The 23,654-nt window shown below is 45.0% G+C and overlaps 1 protein-coding gene across 1 annotated transcript in view; it reads left to right on the top strand.

Annotated features, from left to right (window-relative positions):
• The first annotated feature begins 308 nt into the window (after window positions 1-308).
• LOC134348735 (cytochrome P450 27C1) overlaps window positions 309-23,654 on the top strand; it is a 54,289-nt gene continuing 30,943 nt past the window's right edge. The window contains exons 1-3 of the mRNA XM_063052538.1: window positions 309-330; window positions 917-1,248; window positions 20,250-20,440. Coding sequence (XP_062908608.1) covers window positions 309-330; window positions 917-1,248; window positions 20,250-20,440 — 545 coding nt within the window. The remainder of the gene's footprint in view (window positions 331-916; window positions 1,249-20,249; window positions 20,441-23,654) is intronic.

Genomic DNA, 23,654 nt, shown 5'->3' with positions numbered 1-23,654 from the left:
GACAGGTTGAGTTCTTTCAGAAGCTTGCATTACCGATTCTCGTTTCAAAAACCTTGCAGCAGCGTCACAGATTCAGACGCATACGACATAAATTAAACTTAAATTACAAACGTTTGTATATGACACTGAAGATAAAGTGCGTGCAGACCAAGTCATTTGTACTAAGAGAAACACAACCAGAGACAAGTCTATTGGTGTCCATTGAAAATCAAACCAGCAGTCTTTCTCTGCACCTATGCTGCCTGAACCGCCGAGCTCCTCCAGCTCCTTTGTGTGTTAATTCCTGCCTGTAGCAGCGAGAAGAGGATATGGCCCGGAAAACAATGATAGGTAACATAATCACGAGGAATTCTGCAGATGCTGGAAATTCAAGCAATACACATCAAAGTTGCTGGTGAACGCAAAGATGCTGCCTGGCCTGCTGCGTTCACCAGCAACTTTGATGTGTGTTGCATAGGTAACACAATGCTATCCTGATGAAATCTTGGCACGAAACGTCAACTTTTATTCCCTCCACAGAGCTGCTGAGTTCCTGCAGATTTTGTGTGTGTTTCTCTGGATTTCCAGCATCTGCAGAATCTCTTGTGTTATTAATGATAAGGTGCCACTTTCATGAAGTAGCTCCTCCTGTAGGTGCTGTCCACCTTTCCGAAAAAGTGTAAACGCTCCGTTGCGCTTTAGCGCCAGGAGATCCTTTGCGGGAAGCTGGGAGAGTAGGTTTCTTTCTGGGGGACCAGGAGCCTTTGACAGTGCCGCACTACCTTAGCGGGGCAATTTCTTGCTCAACGCCGATGAGTTGGGATTGGAACCCACCACGTTCTGACGGAGAAACGGGAGGACCACCCATTGTCCGGCTCCCCTCACGTGGGCCAGGCCCGGCTCTCTAATAAATGAACGAAGGGACTTGTTTTGAGAGGAGAGGAGAGGAAGGAAGAGAGGAGTTGTTGGCAGCAAGGAAGAGTGATGACTCGGTCCGGTATCTGGTTCATCCTAAGGAGAATAATGGCTTTGACTCGGCTCCCCGGTGTAGCCAAATCCTCTCGGAGAGGGGCCTCGCCCAACGGGGCAGTGGAGTCGAAGAACACAAAAGATGCCGAAGGTTCTGAGACCTGCGCAGGCTGCTCGGCGCCATCCGGAACCAGAGCGCTGCGGGTCAGAGGTTTGTCCGAAATGCCTGGACCCAGCACGCTTCGTAACCTGGTCGAGTTGTTCTGGGGAGACGGCTTTAGTAGAATACACGACATTCAAGTGAGTCAGAAAGTGTGCGAGTTGTGTGAGTAATCAATCTTAGTACTTTTGTGCGCCTTATTTAACCCACCCAGTGGACCTCTGTCGCGAGAAACATTAACCGGGAGAAATTATACGTGTGCTCTCTGTGTGGACGCTTCGAACACTTCGAACTTTGTCGGGACAAAGAGACTTGCAGGAACACAGGTTCGAGTCTTTTAACCACATCGCTGTTCCGCGGTAATTTTTAAACATTCCCTCACCATTGGTTTGCTTTAGTTTGGGAAAAAAAAGTTTTAAGAACCATTTGAACGCTGTGCATGAAGTTGCCCCCCCGCCCCCTGGGATTGAGTGAGTGAGGATTGGGTTACTTCTGCAATCTAGCGCAACACTTCCCGCAGCTTCCTGAAGCTCATGTATTTTTAATTAGTTCTTCAGTCTTCGATTCTTGATTTTGTGTGTGTGTGTGTGTTTCCATCAGCACTTTACCTTTTCCACCATCACCTCCCAGCTTCTCATTTCACCACCCCTCCCCCTCCACCACCCCCACTCCCCCTCCCCCTCACCTGGTTTCACCCATCACCTTCCACCTCCCTTCCAGCCCCCCCCATCCCCCCATCTTCTTATCCTGGCCTCCTCCCGCTTCCTTTCCAGCCCTGATGAAGGGTCTTGCCTGAAATGTTGACTGTTTAGTCCTTTCCATAGATGCTGCCTGACCTGCTGAGTTCGTGCAGGGTGTTGTGTGTGTTAGTTACCCTTTGCCTTCCCTCCCCAGTTCATTTGCAGACTTACACTGTTGGTTCCACTTCTAAGTTTTGCTGACAAGTTCACTCAGCACTGCAGACTTGTTCTTACATAGGATCACGCCATAGACCCTATGAGCCCTTTGGCCCATCTAGTGCATGCCAGACCATTGATCTGCCTAATCCCATTGACCCACACTTGGACCATAACCCTTCATAACCCTCCCATTCATGTACCTATCCAAGTTTCTCTCAATTTTGCAATCAAACCCAGTTCCATGCTCTCACCACACCACCCTTTGAATGAAGTTCCCCTCATGTTCTCCTTGAACATTTCACCTTTAACCCTTAACCCATGATCTCTGATTCGAGTTTCATTCAACTTCAGTGGACAAAGCCTGTTTGCATTTACCATATCTATTCCCCTTATAATTTTGTATCCCTAAAATGTTGATTTAAGGGATTGAATTTAATTGCAAGTTCCTTGCCTTGTTCTACCGCCACAGAAAGCCTCTGGCTTTCTCACTCCAGCAGACCTCAACAGGCTCCCACCTCTGAACAACAAAGGTGATCTTTGAACAAGAGCTTCAATGTGTGCTCCAGATCTTATGGAGGTCTGTAGAGTCGTTGAGCAATGCAGCATGTAGGCGCAATCCGTGGAAGTACGTTTGGGACAGAGATGAGGAGTTTCTTTAGCCAGAGAGTGGTAAATCTGTGGAATTCATTGTCACAGACAACTGTGGAGGCCAAGTCATCGGGTGTACAGTCGGCCTTCCTTATCCGCGGGTTCCGCATGTGCGGATTCAAACAGCCGCTGATCAGGAAAACCCGGAAGTTCTGTCTCCAGTACTCATTGCTTGAGCATTTTTTCTAGTCATTATTCCCTAAACAATACAGTATAACAACTATTTACATCGTATTAGGTATTATAAGTAATCTAGAGATGATTTAAAGTATATAGGAGATGTGCGTAGGTATATGCAAATACTATGCCATTTTATATAATGGACATGAGCATCCTCGTTTTTTGGTATCCGCAGGGGGTTCCGGAACCAATCTCCCACGGATAAGGAGGACCGGCTGTATTTAAAGCGGAGGCTAAAAACCAAATCAGAATCAGGTTTATTATCACCGGCATGTGTCATGAAATTTGTTAGCTCAGCAGCAGTTCAATGCAATACACAATGTAGAAGAAAAAAATGAAATAAGAAAATCAATTACAGTAGACATATATTGAATAGATTAAAAATCGTGCAAAAAACAAATAATATATGTTAGAAAGTGAGGTAGAAATGGGTTCAATGTCCATTTAGGAATTGGATGGCGGAGGGGAAGAAGCTGTTCCTGAATCGCTGAGTGTGTGCCTTCAGGCTTCTGTACCTCCTACCTGATGGTAACAGTGAGAAAAGGGCATGCCCTGGGTGCTGGAGGTCCTTAATAATGGACGCTACCTTTCTGAGACACCGCTCCCTGAAGATGTTCTGGGTACTTTGTAGGCTAGTACCCAAGATGGAGCTGACTAGATTTACAACCTTTTGCACCAGACAGTGATGCAGCCTGTCAGAATGTTCTCCACGGTACAACTATAGAAGTTTTTGAGTGTATTTGTTGACACACCAAATCTCTTCAAACTCCTAAAGAAGTATAGTCGCTGTCTTGCATTCTTTGTAGCTGCATCGATATGTTGGGACCAGATTAGGTCCTGAGATTTTGACACCCGGGAACTGGAAGCTGCTCACTCTCTCCACTTCTGATCCCTCTATGAGGATTGGTATGTGTTCCTTCATCTTACCCTTCCTGAAGTCCACAATCAGCTCTTTCGTCTTACTGATACTGAGTGCCAGGTTGTTGCTGCGGCACCATTACACTAGTTGGCATATCTCACTCCTGTACGCCCTCTCGTCACCACCTGCGATTCTACCAACAATGGTTGTATCGTCATTAAATTTATAGATGGTATTTGAGCTATGTCTAGCCACACAGTCATGATTATAGAGAGAGTAGAGCAGTGGGCTAAGCACACACTTCTGTGGTGCATCAGCGAGGAGGAGATGTTATCACCAATCCGCGCAGATTGTGATCTTCCAGTTAGAAAATCGAGGATCCAATTACAGAGGGAGGTACGGATGCCCAGGTTCTACAACTTCTCAATCAGGATTGTGGGAATGATGGTGTTAAATATTGAGCTATAGATGAACAGCATCCGGATGTAGGTGTTTGTATTGTCTAAGGTCGTGTGGAGAGCCATTGAGATTGAATCTGCCATTGACCTATTGTGGCTATAGGCAAATTGCAATGAAGCAAGAGTTCAGTCCAGTCATAACCAACCTCTCAAAGCATTTCATCACTGTAGATGTGAATGCTACCGGGCAATAGTCATTAAGGCAACACACGCAAAAAATGCTGGTGAATGCAGCAGGCCAGGCAGCATCTGTAGGAAGAGGTACAGTCGACATTTTGGGCTAAGACCCTTCATCAGGACTAACTGAAAGATTCAAAGATTCAAAAGATTCAAAAAAAACTTTGTCATTCTAACCGTACATCAGCTCTGCAGGGCAGAATGAGACAGCGTTTCTCAGGGGCAGTGCAATCATAACATAACAAATGCAACACTAAATAATAAACATAACAATAAATAGTAAAACACAACAGCCACGTGTCAGTTAAATCAGTTATAAGTGTCCAGTGCAAGTTAAAAGTGTCCAAAGCAGAGTCAGGTGGAGCAGCTATTTAGCAGTCTGACTGCCTGTGGGAGGAAGCTGTTTAGTAGCCTTGTGATTTTAGTCTTGATGCTCCTGTAACATTTGCCTGATGGCAGAAGAACGAACAATTCATGGGGAGGGTGTGAGGGGTCTTTAATGATATACTGTGTTTTCTGGAGGCATCGACTCTGAAAGAGGTCTTGGACAGAAGGTAGGGAGACCCCAATAACCTTCTCTGCTCCCCTAACCACCCTCTGCAAGGCTTTTTTGTCGACAGCACTGCAGCTGGAGTACCAGGTTGTGATGCAAAAGGTCAGCACACTCTCAACCACGCCTCTGTAGAATGTAGTTAAGATGTAAGTGGGGAGTGATGCTTGTTTAAGCTTCCTCAGAAAGTGCAATCTCTGCTGGGCCCATTTCACAATCCCAGGTGAGATTGCCCGAGATCTGCACCCCAAGGAACTTGATGTTTCCACTCTCTCCACTGTGGAGCCGCTGATGCTGAGGGGTGTGTACTCAGGCTGAGACCGTCTGAAATCAATGATCATCTCCTTGGTTTTGGTGACATTAAGCATCAAGTTGTTATCCCTGCACCAGCTCTCCAAGTGTTTGACCTCCTCCCTGTACATTGTTTCATCTTTTCTGCTGATGAGCCCCACCACTGGTATCATCTGCAAATTTAATGATCAGGTTCTCCTTGAATCTGGCTGCACAGTCATGTGTTAGCAGTGTAAACAGCAATGGGCTAAGGACTCAGCCTTGTGGGGATCCAGTGCTCAGTGTGATGGAGTCAGAGATGATCCTGCCAACACGGACTGACTGTGGTCTCTCTGTCAAGAAATCCAGAATCCAGCGACACATGGCAGTGTTAAGGCCAAGCAGCGACAGTTTGATGGTATTGAATGCTGAACTGAAATCAATGTACAGGATTCTGGCATGTGTCTTTGTTGTCCAAGTGAGAGAGAACTGTGTGCAGTGTGGTGGATATTGCGTCCTCCGTAGAGTGATTTGGACGATAAGCAAACTGTAGAGGATCCAGTGATGAGGGGAGGCTGGCTCTGATATGAGGCTTGACAAGCCGTTCAAAACATTTCATCACTATGGGGGTCAGTGCAACGGGATGGTAATCGTTCAGACAGGCTACAACTGATTTCTTTGCTACAGGGATGATTGTGGAGGTTTTGAAGCATCTGGGGACAATAGCTTGACTAAGGGAGATGTTGAAAATGTCTGTCAGGACATCTGCTAATACATCAGCACATTCCTTGAGCACACGTCCAGGGATGTTGTTGGGACCTCCCGCTTTTTGTGAAAGAAGAGATAGTAAGAGATTTGAAAGTGGGGGGGGGAGATCCGAACTGATAGGAGAGAACAGGAGGGGGAGGGATGGAGCTAAGAGCTGGAAAGTTGTTTGGCAAAAGGGATACCAGGCTGGAGAAGGGAGAAGATCATGGGACGGGAGGCCTAGGGAGAAAGAAAGGGGGAGGGAAGCATCAGAGGAAGATATAGTGAGAGGGACAGATGGAGAAAAAAGAGAGAAAGAAGGAGGGGGGATAATAAATAAATAAATAAATAAATAAATAAGGGATGGGGTAAGAAGGGGAGGAGGGGCATTAACGGAAGTTCGAGAAGTCAATGTTCATGCCATCAGGATGGAGGCTACCCAGACGGAATGTAAGGTGTTGTTCCTCCAACCTGAGTGTGGCTTCATCTTTACAGTAGAGGAGGCCGTGGATAGACATATCAGAATGGGAATGGGACGTGGAATTAAAATGTGTGGCCACTGGGAGATCCTGCTTTCTCTGGCGGACAGAGCGTAGGTGTTCAGCGAAACAGTCTCCCAGACTGCATCGGGTCTCACCAATATATAGAAAGAAACACACACGGTTGTATACAGACTCCTTACAGACAGCAGCAGGAATGAGCTCAGGTCACTCATGCAGAAATAACATTACGCTAACCACACGGTCATCTGTGCATGGAGCCAAAAGAAGTCGGGGGCGGGGTTTAAGGTGGGTTCTTTTGCATCTGTAGTTATTCATAAGACAGACATAGAGTCTATAGGAGTGAGGAAAACCAGCAGCAAGGTGATGGACCCTATACAGATTACAGAGGAGGACGTGCTTGCTGCGTTGAGGCAAATTAGCGTGGATAAACTCCGAGGACCTGATAAGGTCAGACCTTTTGGGAAGCTAGTGAAATTTCAGGTGCTCCAGCAGAGGTCTTTAGAAAGTCCTTAGCCATGGGTGAGTTGTTGGAGAATTGGAGGACAGCTAATGTTGGTTTGTTCTTTAAGAAAGACTCTAAAAATATGCTGGGAAATAAAAGGCCAGTGAGCCTGATGTCAGTAGAAGGAAAGTTGTTGGAAGGTTTTCTGATGTACCCGATATGTATTTGGATAGATGAGTACTGATTAGACGTAGTCAACATGGCTTTGTGCATGGTAGGTCGTGTCGATCGAATCTTAGAGTTTTTCGTGAAGATTACTTTTTATTGTATTTGAGATGGAGTGTGGAACAAGCTCTTCCAGCCTAATGAGTCTGCACTGCCTAGAAACTCACCCATTTACCACCAACCTAATAGAAACATAGAAACATAGAAAATAGGTGCAGGAGTAGGCCATTCGGCCCTTCGAGCCTGCACCGCCATTTATTATGATCATGGCTGATCCTCCAACTCAGAACCCCGCCCCAGCCTTCCCTCCATACCCCCTGACCCCGTAGCCACAAGGTCCATATCTAACTCCCTCTTAAATATAGCCAATGAACTGGCCTCAACTGTTTCCTGTGGCAGAGAATTCCACAGATTCACCACTCTCTGTATGAAGAAGTTTTTCCTAATCTCGGTCCTAAAAGGCTTCCCCTCTATCCTCAAACTGTGGCCCCTCATTCTGGACTTCCCCAATATCGGGAACAATCTTCCTGCATCTAGCCTGTCCAATCCCTTTAGGATTTTATACGTTTCAATCAGATCCCCCCTCAATCTTCTAAATTCCAACGAGTACAAGCCCAGTTCATCCAGTCTTTCTTCATATGAAAGTCCTGCCATCCCAGGAATCAATCTGGTGAACCTTCTTTGTACTCCCTGTATGGCAAAGATGTCTTTCCTCAGATTAGGGGACCAAAACTGCACACAATACTCCAGGTGTGGTCTCACCAAGGCCTTGTACAGCTGCAGTAGTACCTCCCTGCTCCTGTACTCGAATCCTCTCGCTATAAATGCCAGCATACCATTCGCCTTTTTCACCGCCTGCTGTACCTGCATGCCCACTTTCAATGACTGGTGTATAATGACACCCAGCTCTCCTTGCACCTCCCCTTTTCCTAATCGGCCACCATTCAGATAATAATCTGTTTTCCTATTTTTGCCACCAAAGTGGATAACTTCACATTTATCCACATTAAATTGCATCTGCCATGAATTTGCCCACTCACCCAACCTATCCAAGTCACCCTGCATCCTCTTAGCATCCTCCTCACGCTAACACTGCCACCCAGCTTCGTGTCATCCACAAACTTGGAGATGCTGCATTTAATTCCCTCATCCAAGTCATTAATATATATTGTAAACAACTGGGGTCCCAGCACTGAGCCTTGCGGTACCCCACTAGTCACCGCCTGCCATTCTGAAAAAGTCCCGTTTATTCCCACTCTTTGCTTCCTGTCTGCTAACCAATTCTCCACCCACACCAATACCTTACCCCCAATACCGTGTGCTTTAAGTTTGCACACTAATCTCCTGTGTGGGACCTAGTCAAAAGCCTTTTGAAAATCCAAATATACCACATCCACTGGTTCTCCCCTATCCACTCTACTAGTTACATCCTCAAAAAATTCTATGAGATTCGTCAGACATGATTTTCCTTTCACAAATCCATGCTGACTTTGTCCGATCATTTCACCGCTTTCCAAATGTGCTGTTATCACATCCTTGATACCTGACTCCAGCAGTTTCCCCACCACCGACATTAGGCTAACCGGTCTATAATTCCCCGGATCACTGGACAATTTACAATTAACCTATTAACTCTACATCTTTGTACTGTGGGAGTAAACCTTACAGGTGGCTTTGGAATTGAACTCAGAAATCCATTGTCCCGAGCTGCTAACTGCATGGTGCCAGGAAAGTTGATGAACATTGGTCATTGTCCATTTGGACTCGAGCAAGGATTTTGACAAGGTTCCACATCAAAGGCTGATCAAGAAGGTTCAGTCAGTTGGCATTCAGAATGAGCTGGTAAGTTAATCCCTGGTCCATTTCCAACACCTCCCTCCCCTTTCTAGATCTTTCTGCCTCTATCTCTGGAGACAGCTTATCCACGGATGTCTACTATAAGCCTACTGACTCTCACAGCTATCTGGACTATTCCTCTTCTCACCCTGTCTCTTGCAAAAACGCCATCCCCTTCTCGCAATTCCTTCGTCTCCGCTGCATCTGCTCTCAGGATGAGGCTTTTCATTCTAGAATAAGGGAGGTGTCCTCCTTTTTTAAAGAAAGGGGCTTCCCTTCCTCCATCATCAACTCTGCTCTTAAACGCATCTCCCCCATTTCACATACATCTGCTCTCACTCCATCCTCCCGCCACCCCACTAGGAATAGGGTTCCCCTGGTCCTCACCTACCACCCCACCAGCCTCCGGGTCCAACATATTATTCTCCGTAACTTCCACCACCTCCAACGGGATCCCACCACTAAGCACATCTTTCCCTCCCCCCGTCTCTCTGCTTTCCGCAGGGATCGCTCCCTACATGACTCCCTTGTCCATTTGTCCCCCCCATCCCTCCCCGCTGATCTCCCTCCTGGCGCTTATCCTTGTAAGCGGAACAAGTGCTACACATGCCCTTACACTTCCTCCCTTACCACCATTCAGGGCCCCAAACAGTCCTTCCAGGTGAGGCAACACTTCACCTGTGAGTCGGCTGGGGTGATATACTGCGTCCGGTGCTCTCGATGTGGCCTTTTATATATTGGCGAGACCCGACGCAGACTGGGAGACCACTTTGCTGAACACCTACGCTCTGTCCGCCAGAGAAAGCAGGATCTCCCAGTGGCCACACATTTTAATTCCATATCCCATTCCCATTCTGACATGTCTATCCACGGCCTCCTCTACTGTAAAGATGAAGCCACACTCAGGTTGGAGGAACAACACCTTATATTCCGTCTGGGTAGCCTCCAACCTGATGGCATGAACATCGACTTCTCTAACTTCTGCTAATGCCCCACCTCCCCCTCGTACCCCATCAGTTATTTATTTTTATACACATATTCTTTCTCTCTCTCTCCTTTTTCTCCCTCTGTCCCTCTGAATATACCCCTTGCCCATCCTCTGGGTACCCCCCCCCGCCTTGTCTTTCTTCCCGGACCTCCTGTCCCATGATCCTCTCATATCCCTTTTGCCAATCACCTGTCCAGCTCTTGGCTCCATCCCTCCCCCTCCTGTCTTCTCCTATCATTTTGGATCTCCCCCTCCCCCTCCAACTTTTAAATCTCTTATTCACTCTTCCTTCAGTTAGTCCTGACGAAGGGTCTCGGCCTGAAACGTCGACTGTACCGCTTCCTAGAGATGCTGCCTGGCCTGCTGCATTCACCAGGAACTTTGATGTGTGTTGTAAGTTGATTAGACATTGGTTTTGTGGGAGAAGTCAGAGAGTGGTTGTAGATGGTTGCCTCTCAGATTGGAGCCTGTGACTAATGGTGTGACACAGGGTCGGTGCTGGGTCCATTGTTGTCTATCATCTAGATCAATAATCTGGATGATAGTATGTTAAACTGGATCAGCAGATTTACGAATGACACCAAGATTGGAGGTGTAGTGGTTAGCAAGGAAGACAATCACAGCTTGTAGCAGGATCTGGGCAGGCTGGAAACCTGGGCTAAAAAATGTCAGATGGAATTTAATGTAGACAAGTGTGAGGTGTTTTGCACTTTGGGAGGACAAACCAGAGTAAGACCTAAACAGTGAATGGTGGGGCACTGAGGACTGTGGTAGAACAGAGGGATCTGGGAATACAGGTCCATAACTCCTTGAAATGGGTATCACAGGTAGGTAGGGTCATAAAGAGTGCTTTTGGCAAATTGGCCTGCATAAATCAAAGTACTAAGTACAGGAGATGGATATTGAAGTTGTTTCAGATATTTATGAGGCCATACTGTTGTGTGCAGTTCTGGTCACCAACCTACAGGAAAAATATCAATAAGTGTGTAAGAGTGCACAAGAAAATTAACAAGGATGTTGCTATGACAAGAATCTGAGTTATAGGGAAATGTTGAATAAGTTAAGACTTTATTCCCTGGAGTGTTGGAGATTGCAGAGAGATTTGATAGAGGTATACAAGATTATGAGGGGTATAGATAGGGTAAGTGCAAGCAGGCTTTTTCCACTGAGGTTGGGTAAGACTAGAACTAGAGGTCATAGGTTAGGGGTGAAACATGAAATGTTTACAAACATGAGACGGAACTTCTTCACTCAGAGGGTGGGACAAGATGCCAGTGGAAGTGGGGGATATGGTTTGGTTTCAACATTTAAGAGAAATTTGGGTAAGTAAATGGGTGGGAGGGTTAAGAAGGGCTATGGCAGGTAGATGGGACTAAGCAGAAAGCAAAGTTGGCATGGACTAGATGGACTGAAGGGCCAGTTTCTGTGCTGTAGTTGTCTTTGAGTAAGTGACTTCATTGCATTATCAACCTTAATTTACAAGCTCAGATATCTAAGGTGAGACTTGGCCATAGTCTTCTAAGGCATGGTAAAGGTGCTGCCCATTAAAGAACAAGAAAGTCTGGTAAAAATAATTGGGAATGGCAATGTAAGCCCTCTATTAAATCCCATTATCAAAGCAGTTCAACATCATTCATTTTCTTGCATCGAAGGAAATAGAAGGTTTTGGGCTTAATGCAAGTAAACGTGATAAATGTACACTCAGTGGCCATTTTATTAGTCACCTCATTAATGCAAATATCTAATCAGCCAATCACTTGGCAGCAACTCATTATGTAAAAGCATGTAGATTGTTGGTGCCAGATGGGGTGGTTTGAGTATTTCAGAAACTGCTGATCTCCTGGAATTTCATTTCATGCACAACCTCCCATCATCCTCAACATCGGTGCCCCCCACCCCCACTCCCCCCCGGATGTGTGCTGAGCCCACTGCTGTACACTGCTGCACGGTCAAACACCCGAGCAGTCTCATCATCAAGTTCACCGATGTGTGCTGAGCCCACTGCTGTACACTGTGCTCACACCAAATTCCCGGGAATGCACATCACACACAACCTCTCACGGTCCCAGAACACATCCCATACAGTCAGGAAAACTCACCAACACCTCTGCTTTCTGAGGAGGCTGAAGAGAGCTGGACCTTGCATGTCCATACTTATGTCATTCTACAGATGTGTAGTGGAGAGCACCCTAACAAGCTTCATCACTGCTTGGTATGGAAATTGTACTGTTGCGGACAGGAAGGCCCCACAATGGGTAGTCAAAGCTGCCCAACACATCACCAACACCAGTCTGCTCGCCAACAAGGACAAACAGTATATACAGAAAGGTGTCAGAAAAGGGCCAGTGTCATCATATACATGAATATAGTTAAATGACAAGAAGTTTGACTTTACTTGAAGGATCCCACCCACCCTGTTTGTCCCACTCCCATCAGGGAGGAGGCTACGTAGCATCCACACCAGGATCCCCAGTCTCAAAAACAGTTGCTTTCCCCAAGCAGTAAGGCTGATCAACTCCTCCACCCACTAGCTCCACCACTACTTTATTATTTCTCATCAGTCACCTTACGTGTAGCCTAGAGATACCTCATGGGCATATAATCAATCCATGTATGTAAGCTATCAGATGTATTTATATTTTTGTGTATTTTTTAGAAAGTAGTTATTGTGTTCTTTATCTTTTGTGTTGCCTCAGATCCAGAGTAACAATTATTTCATTCTCCTTTACACTAGTGTACAGAAAATTACATTAATCTTGAATCTTGAACTTTGAATCGTGTTAACAGTCTGTAGAGTTTACAGAGAACAGTGTGAAAAACAAAAAATATCCAGTGAGTGGCAGTTCTGTGGGTGAAAACACCTTATTAATGAGAGGGGTCAGAGGAGAATGGCCAGACTGGTTCAAGCTGACAGGAAGGTGACAGTAACTCAAACAACCACGTGTTACAACCGTGGTGTGCAGAAGAGTGTCTCTGGACACACAACACTTTAAGGTGGGTGAGTTGTAGCAGCAGAAGATCACGAACATACACTCAGTGGCCACTTCATAAGCCAGAAGAGGTTCCTAATAAACTGGTCACTGATTGTAAATAGATTAACGGTCAGCATGGATCTGATGGGCCAAAAGGCCTGATTCTGTGGTGGACAACTCTATGTGCAAACATTTCCACAGAGATGACCAAAAAAATGTATGTTGGAGTTAAATAACATGTTTGTGAGGCCATGCTTGGAATACTGTGTTCAGTTTAGGTTGGTATCTGTGGAAAAGACACCTTTAATCTGTACAAAGTGCAAAAGAGATTAATGGGGACGTTGTTGGGATTCAAGGGTTTGAGTTACAGAGAGAAGTTAAGCAGGAGCAGGACAGGTCTCTGGCACTGAGCCTGGTTCTGTGGTGCAGAAGGGAAAGAGGAAAATGAGGAATCCGGTAGTCATAGGGGATCCCATAGTGAGGGGAACAGACCGGAGGTTCTGTCAGTCTGATACAGGTACCCGCATGGTGTGTTGTCTCCCGGGTGCCAGGGTACGGGATGTCTCAGATCAGGTGCAGAGTATTCTGAAGGGAGAGGGTGAACAGCCAGAAGTCTTGGTACACATTAGTACCAATGACATAAGTAGAAAAAGAGAGGAGGTCCTGAAGAGAGAATTCAGGGAGTTGGGTAGGAAGTTGAAAAGCAGGACCTCCAGGTTAGCAATCTCAGGATTGCTGCCTGTGCCACGTGCTAACGAGTGCAAGAATAGCATGATCAGGCATAGTAATGCTGAGAGACTGGTGTAGGGGGCAGGGCTTCGGGTTCCTGGATCACTGGGGCATCTTCTGGGGGAGGTACGACCTGTACAAAAAGGACACGTTACACCTGAACCCAAAGGGGTCCAATATTCTAGCAGGCAGGTTTAATAGAGCTGTTAGAGAGGGTTTAATCTAATTTGGCAGGGGGATGGGAACCGGAGTGATAGGGCTGAGGAAGGGGAAAACAGAAATAAATCAAAGATAGTGACAGAGATGATAGAAAGGACAGGCAGGAGATGAGGCATAATCACAGCTGGTGGGATGCGTTACAGGGCAATAGATGCGTGGTGCAGTTAAAACAGAAAGCAACAAATACTGGACTGAGAGTGTCGTATTTGTATGCACACAGCATAAGAAATAAAATGGACGATCTTGAAATTCAGCTACAGATTGGCGAGTATGATGTGGCCATCTCTGCAACTTGGCTAAAGGATGACTGCCATTGGGAGTTGAATGTGCTAGGATATATGGTGTATCGGAAAGATAGGTTAGTAGACAGAGGGGGTGGTGTGGCCCTGTGTATAAGAAATAATGTTAAATCATTAGAAAGAGATGACATAGGATCAGAAGGTAGAGAGCCTCTATGGGTTGAGTTAAGAAATGGCAAGGGTAAAGGGACCCTAATGGCAGTTGTATACAGGCCTCCAAACAGCAGCCAGAATGTGGATTACAAATTACAGCAGGAGATAGAAAAGGCATGTCAGAAAGGCAATGTCATGATAATCATTGGGGATTTTAACATGAAAGTGGATTGGGAAAACCTGGTCAGTACTGGACCTCAAGAAAGAGAATTTGTAGGGTATCTAAGGGATGGCTTTTCAGAACAGCTTGTTGTTGAGCCCACTAGGGGATCAGCTGTGCTGGATTGGGTGTTACGCAATGATCCGGAGGTGATAAAAGAGCTTAAGGTAAAGGAACCCTTAGGGAACAGTGATCACAATATGATCGAGTTCACTTTGCAATTTAAGAAGAAGAAACTAAATTCCAATGTGTCAGTATTTCAGTGGAATAAAGGAAATTACAATGGCATGAGAGGGGAACTAGCCAAGGTTGACTGGAAAGGAACACTAACAGGAAGGACAGCAGAGCAGCAATGGCTGGGGTTTCTGTGAAAAATGAGGGAAGTGCAAGACAGGTATATTCCAAATAAGAAGAAATTTGCGAATGAAAGGACACTACCGTGGCTGACAAGTGAAGCCAGAGTAAAAGCAAAAGAGAGGGCATACAAGGAAGCCAAAGCTAGTGGGAAGATAGAGAATTGGGAAGTTTTTAAAACTTGCAGAAGGAAGCTAAGAATGTCATTAGGAAGGAAAAGATGAATTATGAAAGGAAGTTGGTGACTAATATCAAAGAAGATACTGAAAGCTTTTTTATAAAGTGTGCAAGAGAGTTGAGGGAAGATATAGAACCAATAGAAAATGATGCTGGAGATATTGTAATGAGAGATGCAGAGATGGCAGAGGAACTGAATGCGTATTTTGCATCAGTCTTCACAGTGGAAGACATCTGCAGTGTACAGGACATTCAAGAGTGTCAGGGAAGTGAAGTTGGTGCAGTGAAAATTACGACTGAGAAGGTGCTCAGGAAGCTTAATGGTCTGAGGGTGGATAAATCTCCTGGACCTGATGGAATGCACCCTCGGGTTCTGAAGGAAGTAGCTGGAGAGATTGCAAGATTGTGAAAACATTAACAATGATCTTTCTCTTTTCTTTTTAAATTTATTTTTATTTGGATAAGGAATTCACAAATATCATGTACTTTTTTCACACATATAACCTTTTCCATTTTTTTATATGTATAAAACTATAATTATTTATACATTCTTAAGTACACATTGAGATGATATAAAAGCAAATTAGACACTTAAATAGATAATTATGTACTGTGGTAATTCTGATCTATTAGGCTAAGTAATGGTATTAGTTGTTAAGAAAAATGGTAATAGTTTCCATATAACTCTTCTGGACCATTTCCACTGGTCCAAAATGTTGTATGTAAGCCTATGTAACAACCATTGTAGGTGTTTATATCCTAACTTGTTCATGCTTGCTCCTGCCCGCAGACATAATTATCCAATCCCTACGTACTTATTTACTTAATTTTTTCATTTTTTATCCCTTTCCCAAATCTTTCCCTTTACTTGTGTTAATTCTCTATTTTCCAAAAGAAAACAAAAAAAAAAGACATTTAGACTAGGGGTGCTTACGTTAGCAATATTACTGTGTTGATGAGAAGAGCTGTATAAATCATTAGGAGAGTCATCTAAAGTCTGCTCGCATTGGAGTTATATATTCAATCCATTTATTCCAGATTTGATAAAATTTTTCTTTTTGAATTCTCAGGGAGTAAGTCAACTTTTCCATTTTAAATATTTCCAAGATAATTTCGTGCCAATCTTCTAATGAAGGTGGTATTGGATTTAGCCACTTTCTAGTGATTGATTTCTTACTTGCCGCTAAGAGGGCCTGCAGCAACTTTATATCTTCCTTCTGTTCAAGAAACAATACATGCCCCAAATAGAGCGTCTCAAAGTTCAGAGGTATCTGGGACCTAAGTACCTTAACTAATGTTCTATGAATATCTTCCCAATATAGACTTAATTTAGGGCAATCCCAGAAAATATGAAAATGATTTGCCTCCTTGGAGCCGCACCTTCTCCAACACGTCACGTTTGTATCTTTATATTTTTCCTGATATGGGTCTTGAAGTATCTTATAATGTTTTTCCAACAATGTTCTCTCCAAGTCAAAGAATTAGTCGAGGACCATTGAAAGCTGCAGATTTTCCCCCAAGCCGCCTCTGAAAGTACCAACCCCGCTTCTTTCTCCCACTTCTCTTTGCAAATGTTACTCCGCTATTTAAGAAGGGTGAGAGGCAGCAGAAAGAAAACTATAGACCTGTTAGCCTGACATCAATGGTTGGGAAGTTGTTGGATTCGATTGTTAGGGATGAGATTACAGAGTACCTGGAGGCACATGACAAGATAGGCCAAAGCCAGCATGGTTTCCTGAAAGGAAAATCCTGCCTGACTAACCTACTGCAATTTTTTGTGGAAATTACAAGCAGGGCAGACAAAGGAGATGCAGTAGATGTGGTGTACTTGGATCTTCAGAAGTCCTTTGACAAGGTGCTGCACATGAGGCCGCTTAGTAATATAAGATCCCATGGAATTACAGGGCAGTTACTAGCATGGGTGAAGCATTAGCTGATCAGCAGAAAACATAGAGTGGGAATAAAGGGATCCTATTCAGGCTGACTGCTGGTTACCAGTGGAGTTCCAAAGGGGTCGGTGTTGGGACCACTGCTTTTTACGATGTATATCAATGATTGGAACTATGGTATGAATGAATCTGATGCTAAATTTGCCGATGATACCAAGATAGGTGGAGGAGCAGGTAGTGTTGAGGAAACAGAGCTCCTGCAGAGAGACTTAGGTAGTTTAGGGGAATGGGCAAAGAAGTGGCAAATGAAATACATGTTGGAAAGTGTATGGTCACACACTTTGGTGAAAGAAATAAATGGGCAGACTATTATCTAGATGGGAAGAGAATTCAAAATGCAGAGATGCAAAGAGACTTGGGAGTCCTTGTGAAGGATGCCCAGGTTAACCTCCAGGTTGGGTCGGTGGTGAAGAAGGGCGAATGCAATGTTGGCATTCATTTCTGGAGGTATAGAATATAAGTGCAGGGATGAGATGTTGAGGCTCTATAAGGCACTCGTGAGACCACACTTGGAGTATTGCGTGCAGTTTTGGGCTCCTTATTCCAGAAAGGATATACTGAGATTGGAGAGGGTTCAGAGAAGATTCTCGAGAATGATTCCAGGAATGAAAATGTTGTTGTATGAGGAACATCTGGCAGCTCTTGGGCTGTATATCCTGGAGTTCAGGAGAATGAAGGGGGATCTCATAGAAACGTTCCAAATGTTAAAAGGCCTGAACAGGTTAGATTTGGCGAAGTTATTTCCCGTGGTAGGGGAGTCTAGGACATGAGGGCATGACTTCAGATTGAACGACGTCCGATTAGAACAGAGATGTGGAGAAATTACTTTAGTCAGAGGGAAATAAATCTGTGGAATTTATTGCCACAACCGGCTGTCGAAGCCAAGTCATTGGGTGCATTTAAGGCAGGGATAGATAGGTTCTTGCTTAGCCAGGGCATCATAGGGTATGAGGAGAAGGCAGTGTAGAGGGGATGACTGGAAGAATTGGATCAGTTCATGATTGAATGATGGAGTAGACTCGATGAGCCGAATGGTCTACTTCTGCTCCCATATCTTATGGTCTTATAAGGAACTAAAGGGGGAAATTATGAAAGCCAGGAGGAGTCATGAAAAGTCCTTGGGAAGTGAGATTAAGGTGAATCCCAAAGCATTCTATACAGACATCAAGAGCAAGAGGATAACTAGGGAGAGGGTGGGACCACTCAAAGATAAAGGAGGGTAACAATTGCTTGGATGCAGAGAATATCAATGAGGTACTAAATGAGTATTTAGCTTCAGTATTTACCAATGAAAAGGTTATGGAGGATGAGGAGATCAGTGCTGAGTGTATAAATACATTAGGGCATTTAGAGGTCAAGGAGGAGGAGGTGTTGGGTCTCCTCGTGAGTATTAAGATGGATAATTTCCTAGAGCCTGATAGGATTTGCCCCAGGTTATGGAAGGAGGCAAGAGTTGAGATTGTTGGGCCCTTGACCAGTATCTTCATGTCCTCTCTAGCCGCAGGAGAGGTCCCAAGGGACTGGCAAATGGCTGATGTTATATCTCTATTTAAGAAGGGAGCAAGGAAGACTCCTGGAAACTATAGACCTTGCTGGCCTCGTCTTCTGCCTAGTCCCAAATACTCACACCCAAACCGTATCCCTCCAATCCCTTCTCATCCGTGTATCAATTCAAACTTCTCTGAAATGTTGCAATTGAAGCTGCATCTACTTCCACTGGGAGCTCGTTACACGCTTGCATCACCCTCTGAAGTAATTTCTCCACATCTCTGTTCTAAATGAAGAAGATCCCCCTCAGGCTCCCATTAAATATTTCACTTTCATCTCTAACCAGTTACCCCTAGTTCTAGTCTCACACAACCTTAGTGCAAAAAGCCTGCTGGCATTTACCCTATCTTTACCCTTCATAGTTTTGTATACCTCTGCATTCCAAGGAAGAGAGAAAAAGCTGAAAGGTGATCTGTGGGCCAGGTTTTTTTACACAGAGAGCATTGGGTATCTGGAACAGGCTGCCTAGGATGGTGGTGGAAGCAGATACAATAGTGACCTCTAGGAGGCTTCTAGATAGACCCATGAATATACAGGAAATGGAGGGATATGTCCTGGTGAACCTTCTCTGCACCCTCCTGTAAAGGATGGACAAAGAATGTTTGGTCATAGACACCTCTCTGTTAACTTTAGGAGAGTCCTCTTCAAAGGCACTGTGAGAGTCTCCTCACCAGAAGGACTTTAGATAGAGGAGCTTGGGCGGGTACATGGATTAGAGGTGTTTGAAGGGATATGGTCTGGGTGCAGTTCGATGGGTCAAGGCAGAAGACCGGGTCAGTATGGAAATAATTTTGTAATGTCAGATGGTTATGACTGAGGAAGAACAGAGAGCACTGAAGAATTATGATTCGGGGATGAGGTGTTTTATTTGGATAATGCAAGAGGGAAGGAAGTGGTGGAGTGCAGGTGAGGTACAGGTATCTGGGACTCCTAGCAAGTTAGAATATGAATACTTGGAATACTGTAAGTAGTTCTGGTCGCCCCCATTATAGAAAGGATGTGGCAAGCTTTAGAGAGGGTGCAGAGGAGATTTACCAGGATGCAGCCTGGATTGGAAGGCACGTCTTATGAAGATAGGTTGAGCAAACTAATGCTTTTCTCCTGGAGCGAAGGAGAATGAGAAGTGACTTGAAAGCGGTGCACAAGGTAAGAGACACAGAGCAAGTGGACAGCCAGAGACTTCGTCCCAGGGTGGAAATGGCTAATAAGATGGACATAATTTTAAGGTGATTGGAAAAGGAGGGTGTCAGAGGTAATTTTATACAGATAGTGGTGGGTGCATAGAAGGCCCTGGCAGGGATGATGATAGAGGCAGAAGCATTGAGGACATATAAGAAACTCTTAAATAGGCCATGTATGGTAGAAGAATGGAGGACTACCTAGGACAGAAGGGTTAGATTGATTGTAGAGCAGGCTAAAAGTTCTGCATAACGTCATGAGCTTGAAGGGCCTGTAATGTTATTCCTTTCCACAGATACTGCCTGACCTGCTGAGTTCCTCCAGCATTTCAGACATGGGAGCAGAATTAGGCCATTCAGCCCATCGAGTCCATTCTGCCATTTCATCATGGCTGACCTCAGATCCCATTCAACCCTATACACCTGACCTCTCACCGTATTCCTTGATGCTCCAACCAGTCAAGAATCTTTGTGTGTGTGTTGCTTTGTACTGTGCTGTGTTTAATGTCTCTTCTAAGAACCGAAGTTTTCTTTAAGGTCAAGTTTGCAAAGACTAGGCCTACAGATGACAGAAGTCTCTTACTAACCTTGCAATGATTAAATCCTTTTTTTGTGTTGTAGCTCCAGCACACACAGCAGTATGGCAAGATCTTTAAGTCACACTTTGGACCTCAGTTTGTAGTCTCCATCGCTGATCAGGACATGGTGGCCCAGGTGCTGAGGGCTGAGGGAAGAGCCCCTCAGAGGGCCAACATGGAGTCGTGGCAGGAGTACAGACAACTTCGGAAAAGGGCCGTGGGACTGATATCTGCGTAAGTAGAGACTGAGTGCCTATGGATTGTTTGAGTAAGCTTTGGAACTAAGTCTTATGGTCTTTGAAGTTTAGCAGTTAAGTTGAAATGATGCCATTTGTGAAATTAAAAGAAAACAAACTTCTGGGCAAGCTGAGTGGGTCGGGCAGCATCTGTGGAGGGAATCGGACCGTTAATATTTCCAGTCAAGACCATCCACCTGACTTCTCACCCTGAAACATTGATTGTCCATTTTCCTCCACAGGTGCTGCCTTCAAGATTGAAAATTAAAATTTACTCACCACGTGTACATCGAAACATAGAGTGAAATGTATCATTTGTGTTAACAATCAACGCACCCGAGGGTGTGCTGGGGGCAGCCCGCAACTGTCACCAACGAAGTATGCCTGCCGGGCTGGGCAGAACAACACAGAACACAACAAGTGACATAACAGTAACAGCAAAACAAGTTCCATTCATCCCTCCCACCAACCCCTCCCCACCCCACGCACACACATACCGCCCTCCAACCCCACGACAGGCCTTGTTTGGCCTCCAGCCCCCAGCAAACTCTGACTCAGGCTTGCTGACAATGTGCTGTGCCTTCTGCTGTGGATTTGCAGACTCTGGCCCTAGCCGTCGGGCCCTGACTTACAGACTAACCATCGACTCTCGAGCCTCAATCGTCCGCATTGACTCCAGGACCTGCTGGTCACCAAACTCTGGGCTCACCAATGTCTGGACCCTGCCCACCACCCCCCCCCCGCCAAATCTAGGCCTCAAATTCTGGTCTTACAGATTTGCAAACCCAGAGGGTCATCGGGACCTGCTTGGAACTCCTGCTCCAGAACTTGTTGACCCTATTGTGGCTCTGGATTCCTGCATCTGCAGTCCTTTTGTCTGCATTCGCAATAATGCAATTTTTTTTCATGTGTGTTTTTGTTTCCTGTTGCAGTGGTTAAGAACGTATAACAGTACAGTAGGAGAATAGGCCCTTCAGCCCATGATGTTGTGCCAATATGACTGAACCAGGGACACCTAATCCCATCTGCCTGCATGTCATGCATATCCTTCCATTCTCTGTTTACTCATGTGTCTGTCTAATATCCTCAAATGCCTCTATCAAATTTGCCTCAGCACTATCACTCTCTGTGTAAAAACAACACATGCCCCTCCCATTTCCATTGAACTTACCCCCCTCTCACCCTGAATACTGACCCACTAGGATTAGATGTTTCAACTCTTTGAGAAAGATACAAGCTCCCAATGCCTCTCATAATCTTATAACTTGGGCATTGTTTAATCAGTGCAGTTTGTGGATTAGACTCGTTGTTTTCAGAGGACTCTGCAGTTCATGTTTTATGTGTTTCTGCTTGCTCCCTGTTTTTTATTGCTATTTTGCGTGAAGATGTTGAACGGCCTGCAGTCAATGGACGACACGGCGCTAAATTGAACTGAACTAAACATTCCTTGATTGTTGTTTTTTGCTTGTATTTTGCTGTTTGCATGATTTGTTCTTTTTTTGCACATTGGGTGTTTGATATTTTCTTTGAGCAGGTTCCATGGTGTTTCGTTGTTTCGTGGCTGTCTGTGGGAAGATGAATCTCATACTTTGAATCTTGGAGTAAACGTCTGCCAGGTCTCTAGAGTAAACAATCCTGCTAGCTGTGACTTTTGCTTCTGCTCCTGAGACCTTTGGGATCAAGGTCTGCTCCAGGGACCAGAGCGCAAAATGAGTTGGCATGCTTAGCACTGGTACAAAGTTAGTGGTGCATTTGTTTCAGGGGAGATTATAAACTGAGAGTTCCTACCTGTTCCCTTTTCTAAATACAAGTGATTTAAACCACTTGGGAAAGAGCAGGGGAGATCTGATGAGATCTGGTACGTTGCCAAAGACTAGCCAGTTTCTACAGTGGAGAGCGTTCTGACTGGCTGCACCACTGTCTGATATAGAGGCTCCAATGCACTGGACACTCAGCAGGCTCCATCACCAGTACAATCCTCCCCAGATAGAGGACATCTTCAAAAAGTGGTGCCTCCAGAGGAACATCCATCACTTGTCCCTCACCATCCAGGATATGCCCTCTTCTCACGACTATTTTGCTGGGGGCTGGAAACTGGAGCCCCAGGTCAGTGGTAAGAAGGGTTGGACCAGGAGGTAGATATCAGAGGAAGTATTAAAAGGCAAAATTGAAATAACAGGCATGATGAGTCAGATAGTTTGAAGTGTGTATATTTTAATGCTAGGAGTATTATGGATAAGGGTGATGAACTTAGTGCATGGAACTACGATGCTGTAGCCATTACTGAAACTTGGTTGAGAAAGGGTCAGGAATAGGTGATTAATGTTCCAGGTTTTCGAAAGGATAGAGGAGGAGGCAAAAGAGGAGGAGGGTGTTGCACTACGAATCAGGGACAACATCACAACAGCCCTGAGGGCAGACATAATGGAGGGGTCAGACACTGAGTCCATTTGGGTGGAACTCAGGAATAGGAAGGGGGCAATCACACTGATGGGATTGTACTGCAGACCCCCTAATAGCAATCAGGGCATTGAGGAACAGATATGTAATCAGATTAAGGAACTGTGTACAAATAAGAGGGTTATTGTCATGGGGTATTTCAACTTCTCTCATATAAACTGGGTCCTTCTTAGTGTAAGGGGTTTGAGTGGTGCAGAATTTGTTAAATGTATCGAGGAAGGTTTACTAAATCAGTATGTGGATGGTCCAATAAGAGGAGGGGCCACACTGGACCTGGAGTTGGATAATGAGCCTGGTCAGGTGACTGACCTTTCAGTGGGTGAGTAGTTAGGGGACTGTGACCACAACTCCTTATCTTTCAGGATAGCTATAGATAAGGAGAAGTATGGTCCTTGTGGGAGAGTTTTAAATTCGAGTAGGACAAATAACGTGGGCATTTGGCAGGAACTAAGAAGCATTAATTGGGAACAGTTTTTTTTGTAGAAAGTCCACATCAGACATGTGGAGGGTGTTTAAAGATCAATTGCACAGAGTACAGGAAAGGTATTTTCCTGTTAGAAGGAAGGACAGGGATGGAAAGATAATAAAACCTTGGATGTCCAGAGAGGTGATGAATTTAGCCAAGAAGGAAAATGGAAAAGTAGTTAAAGCTTTGGAAGTCAGGATCAAACAAAGCCCATGAGTATAAAGAAACCAGAAAGGATCTAAAGAAGGAAATTATGAAAGCCAGCAGGGGCCATGAAAATTCCTTG

The sequence above is a fragment of the Mobula hypostoma genome, chromosome 6 (genome assembly GCF_963921235.1).
Source record: "Mobula hypostoma chromosome 6, sMobHyp1.1, whole genome shotgun sequence".
Classification (NCBI taxonomy): Eukaryota; Metazoa; Chordata; class Chondrichthyes; order Myliobatiformes; family Myliobatidae; genus Mobula; species Mobula hypostoma.
The sequence above is the reverse complement of the archived record's forward strand: the minus strand, read 5'-3'. Positions and strand labels throughout refer to the sequence as shown.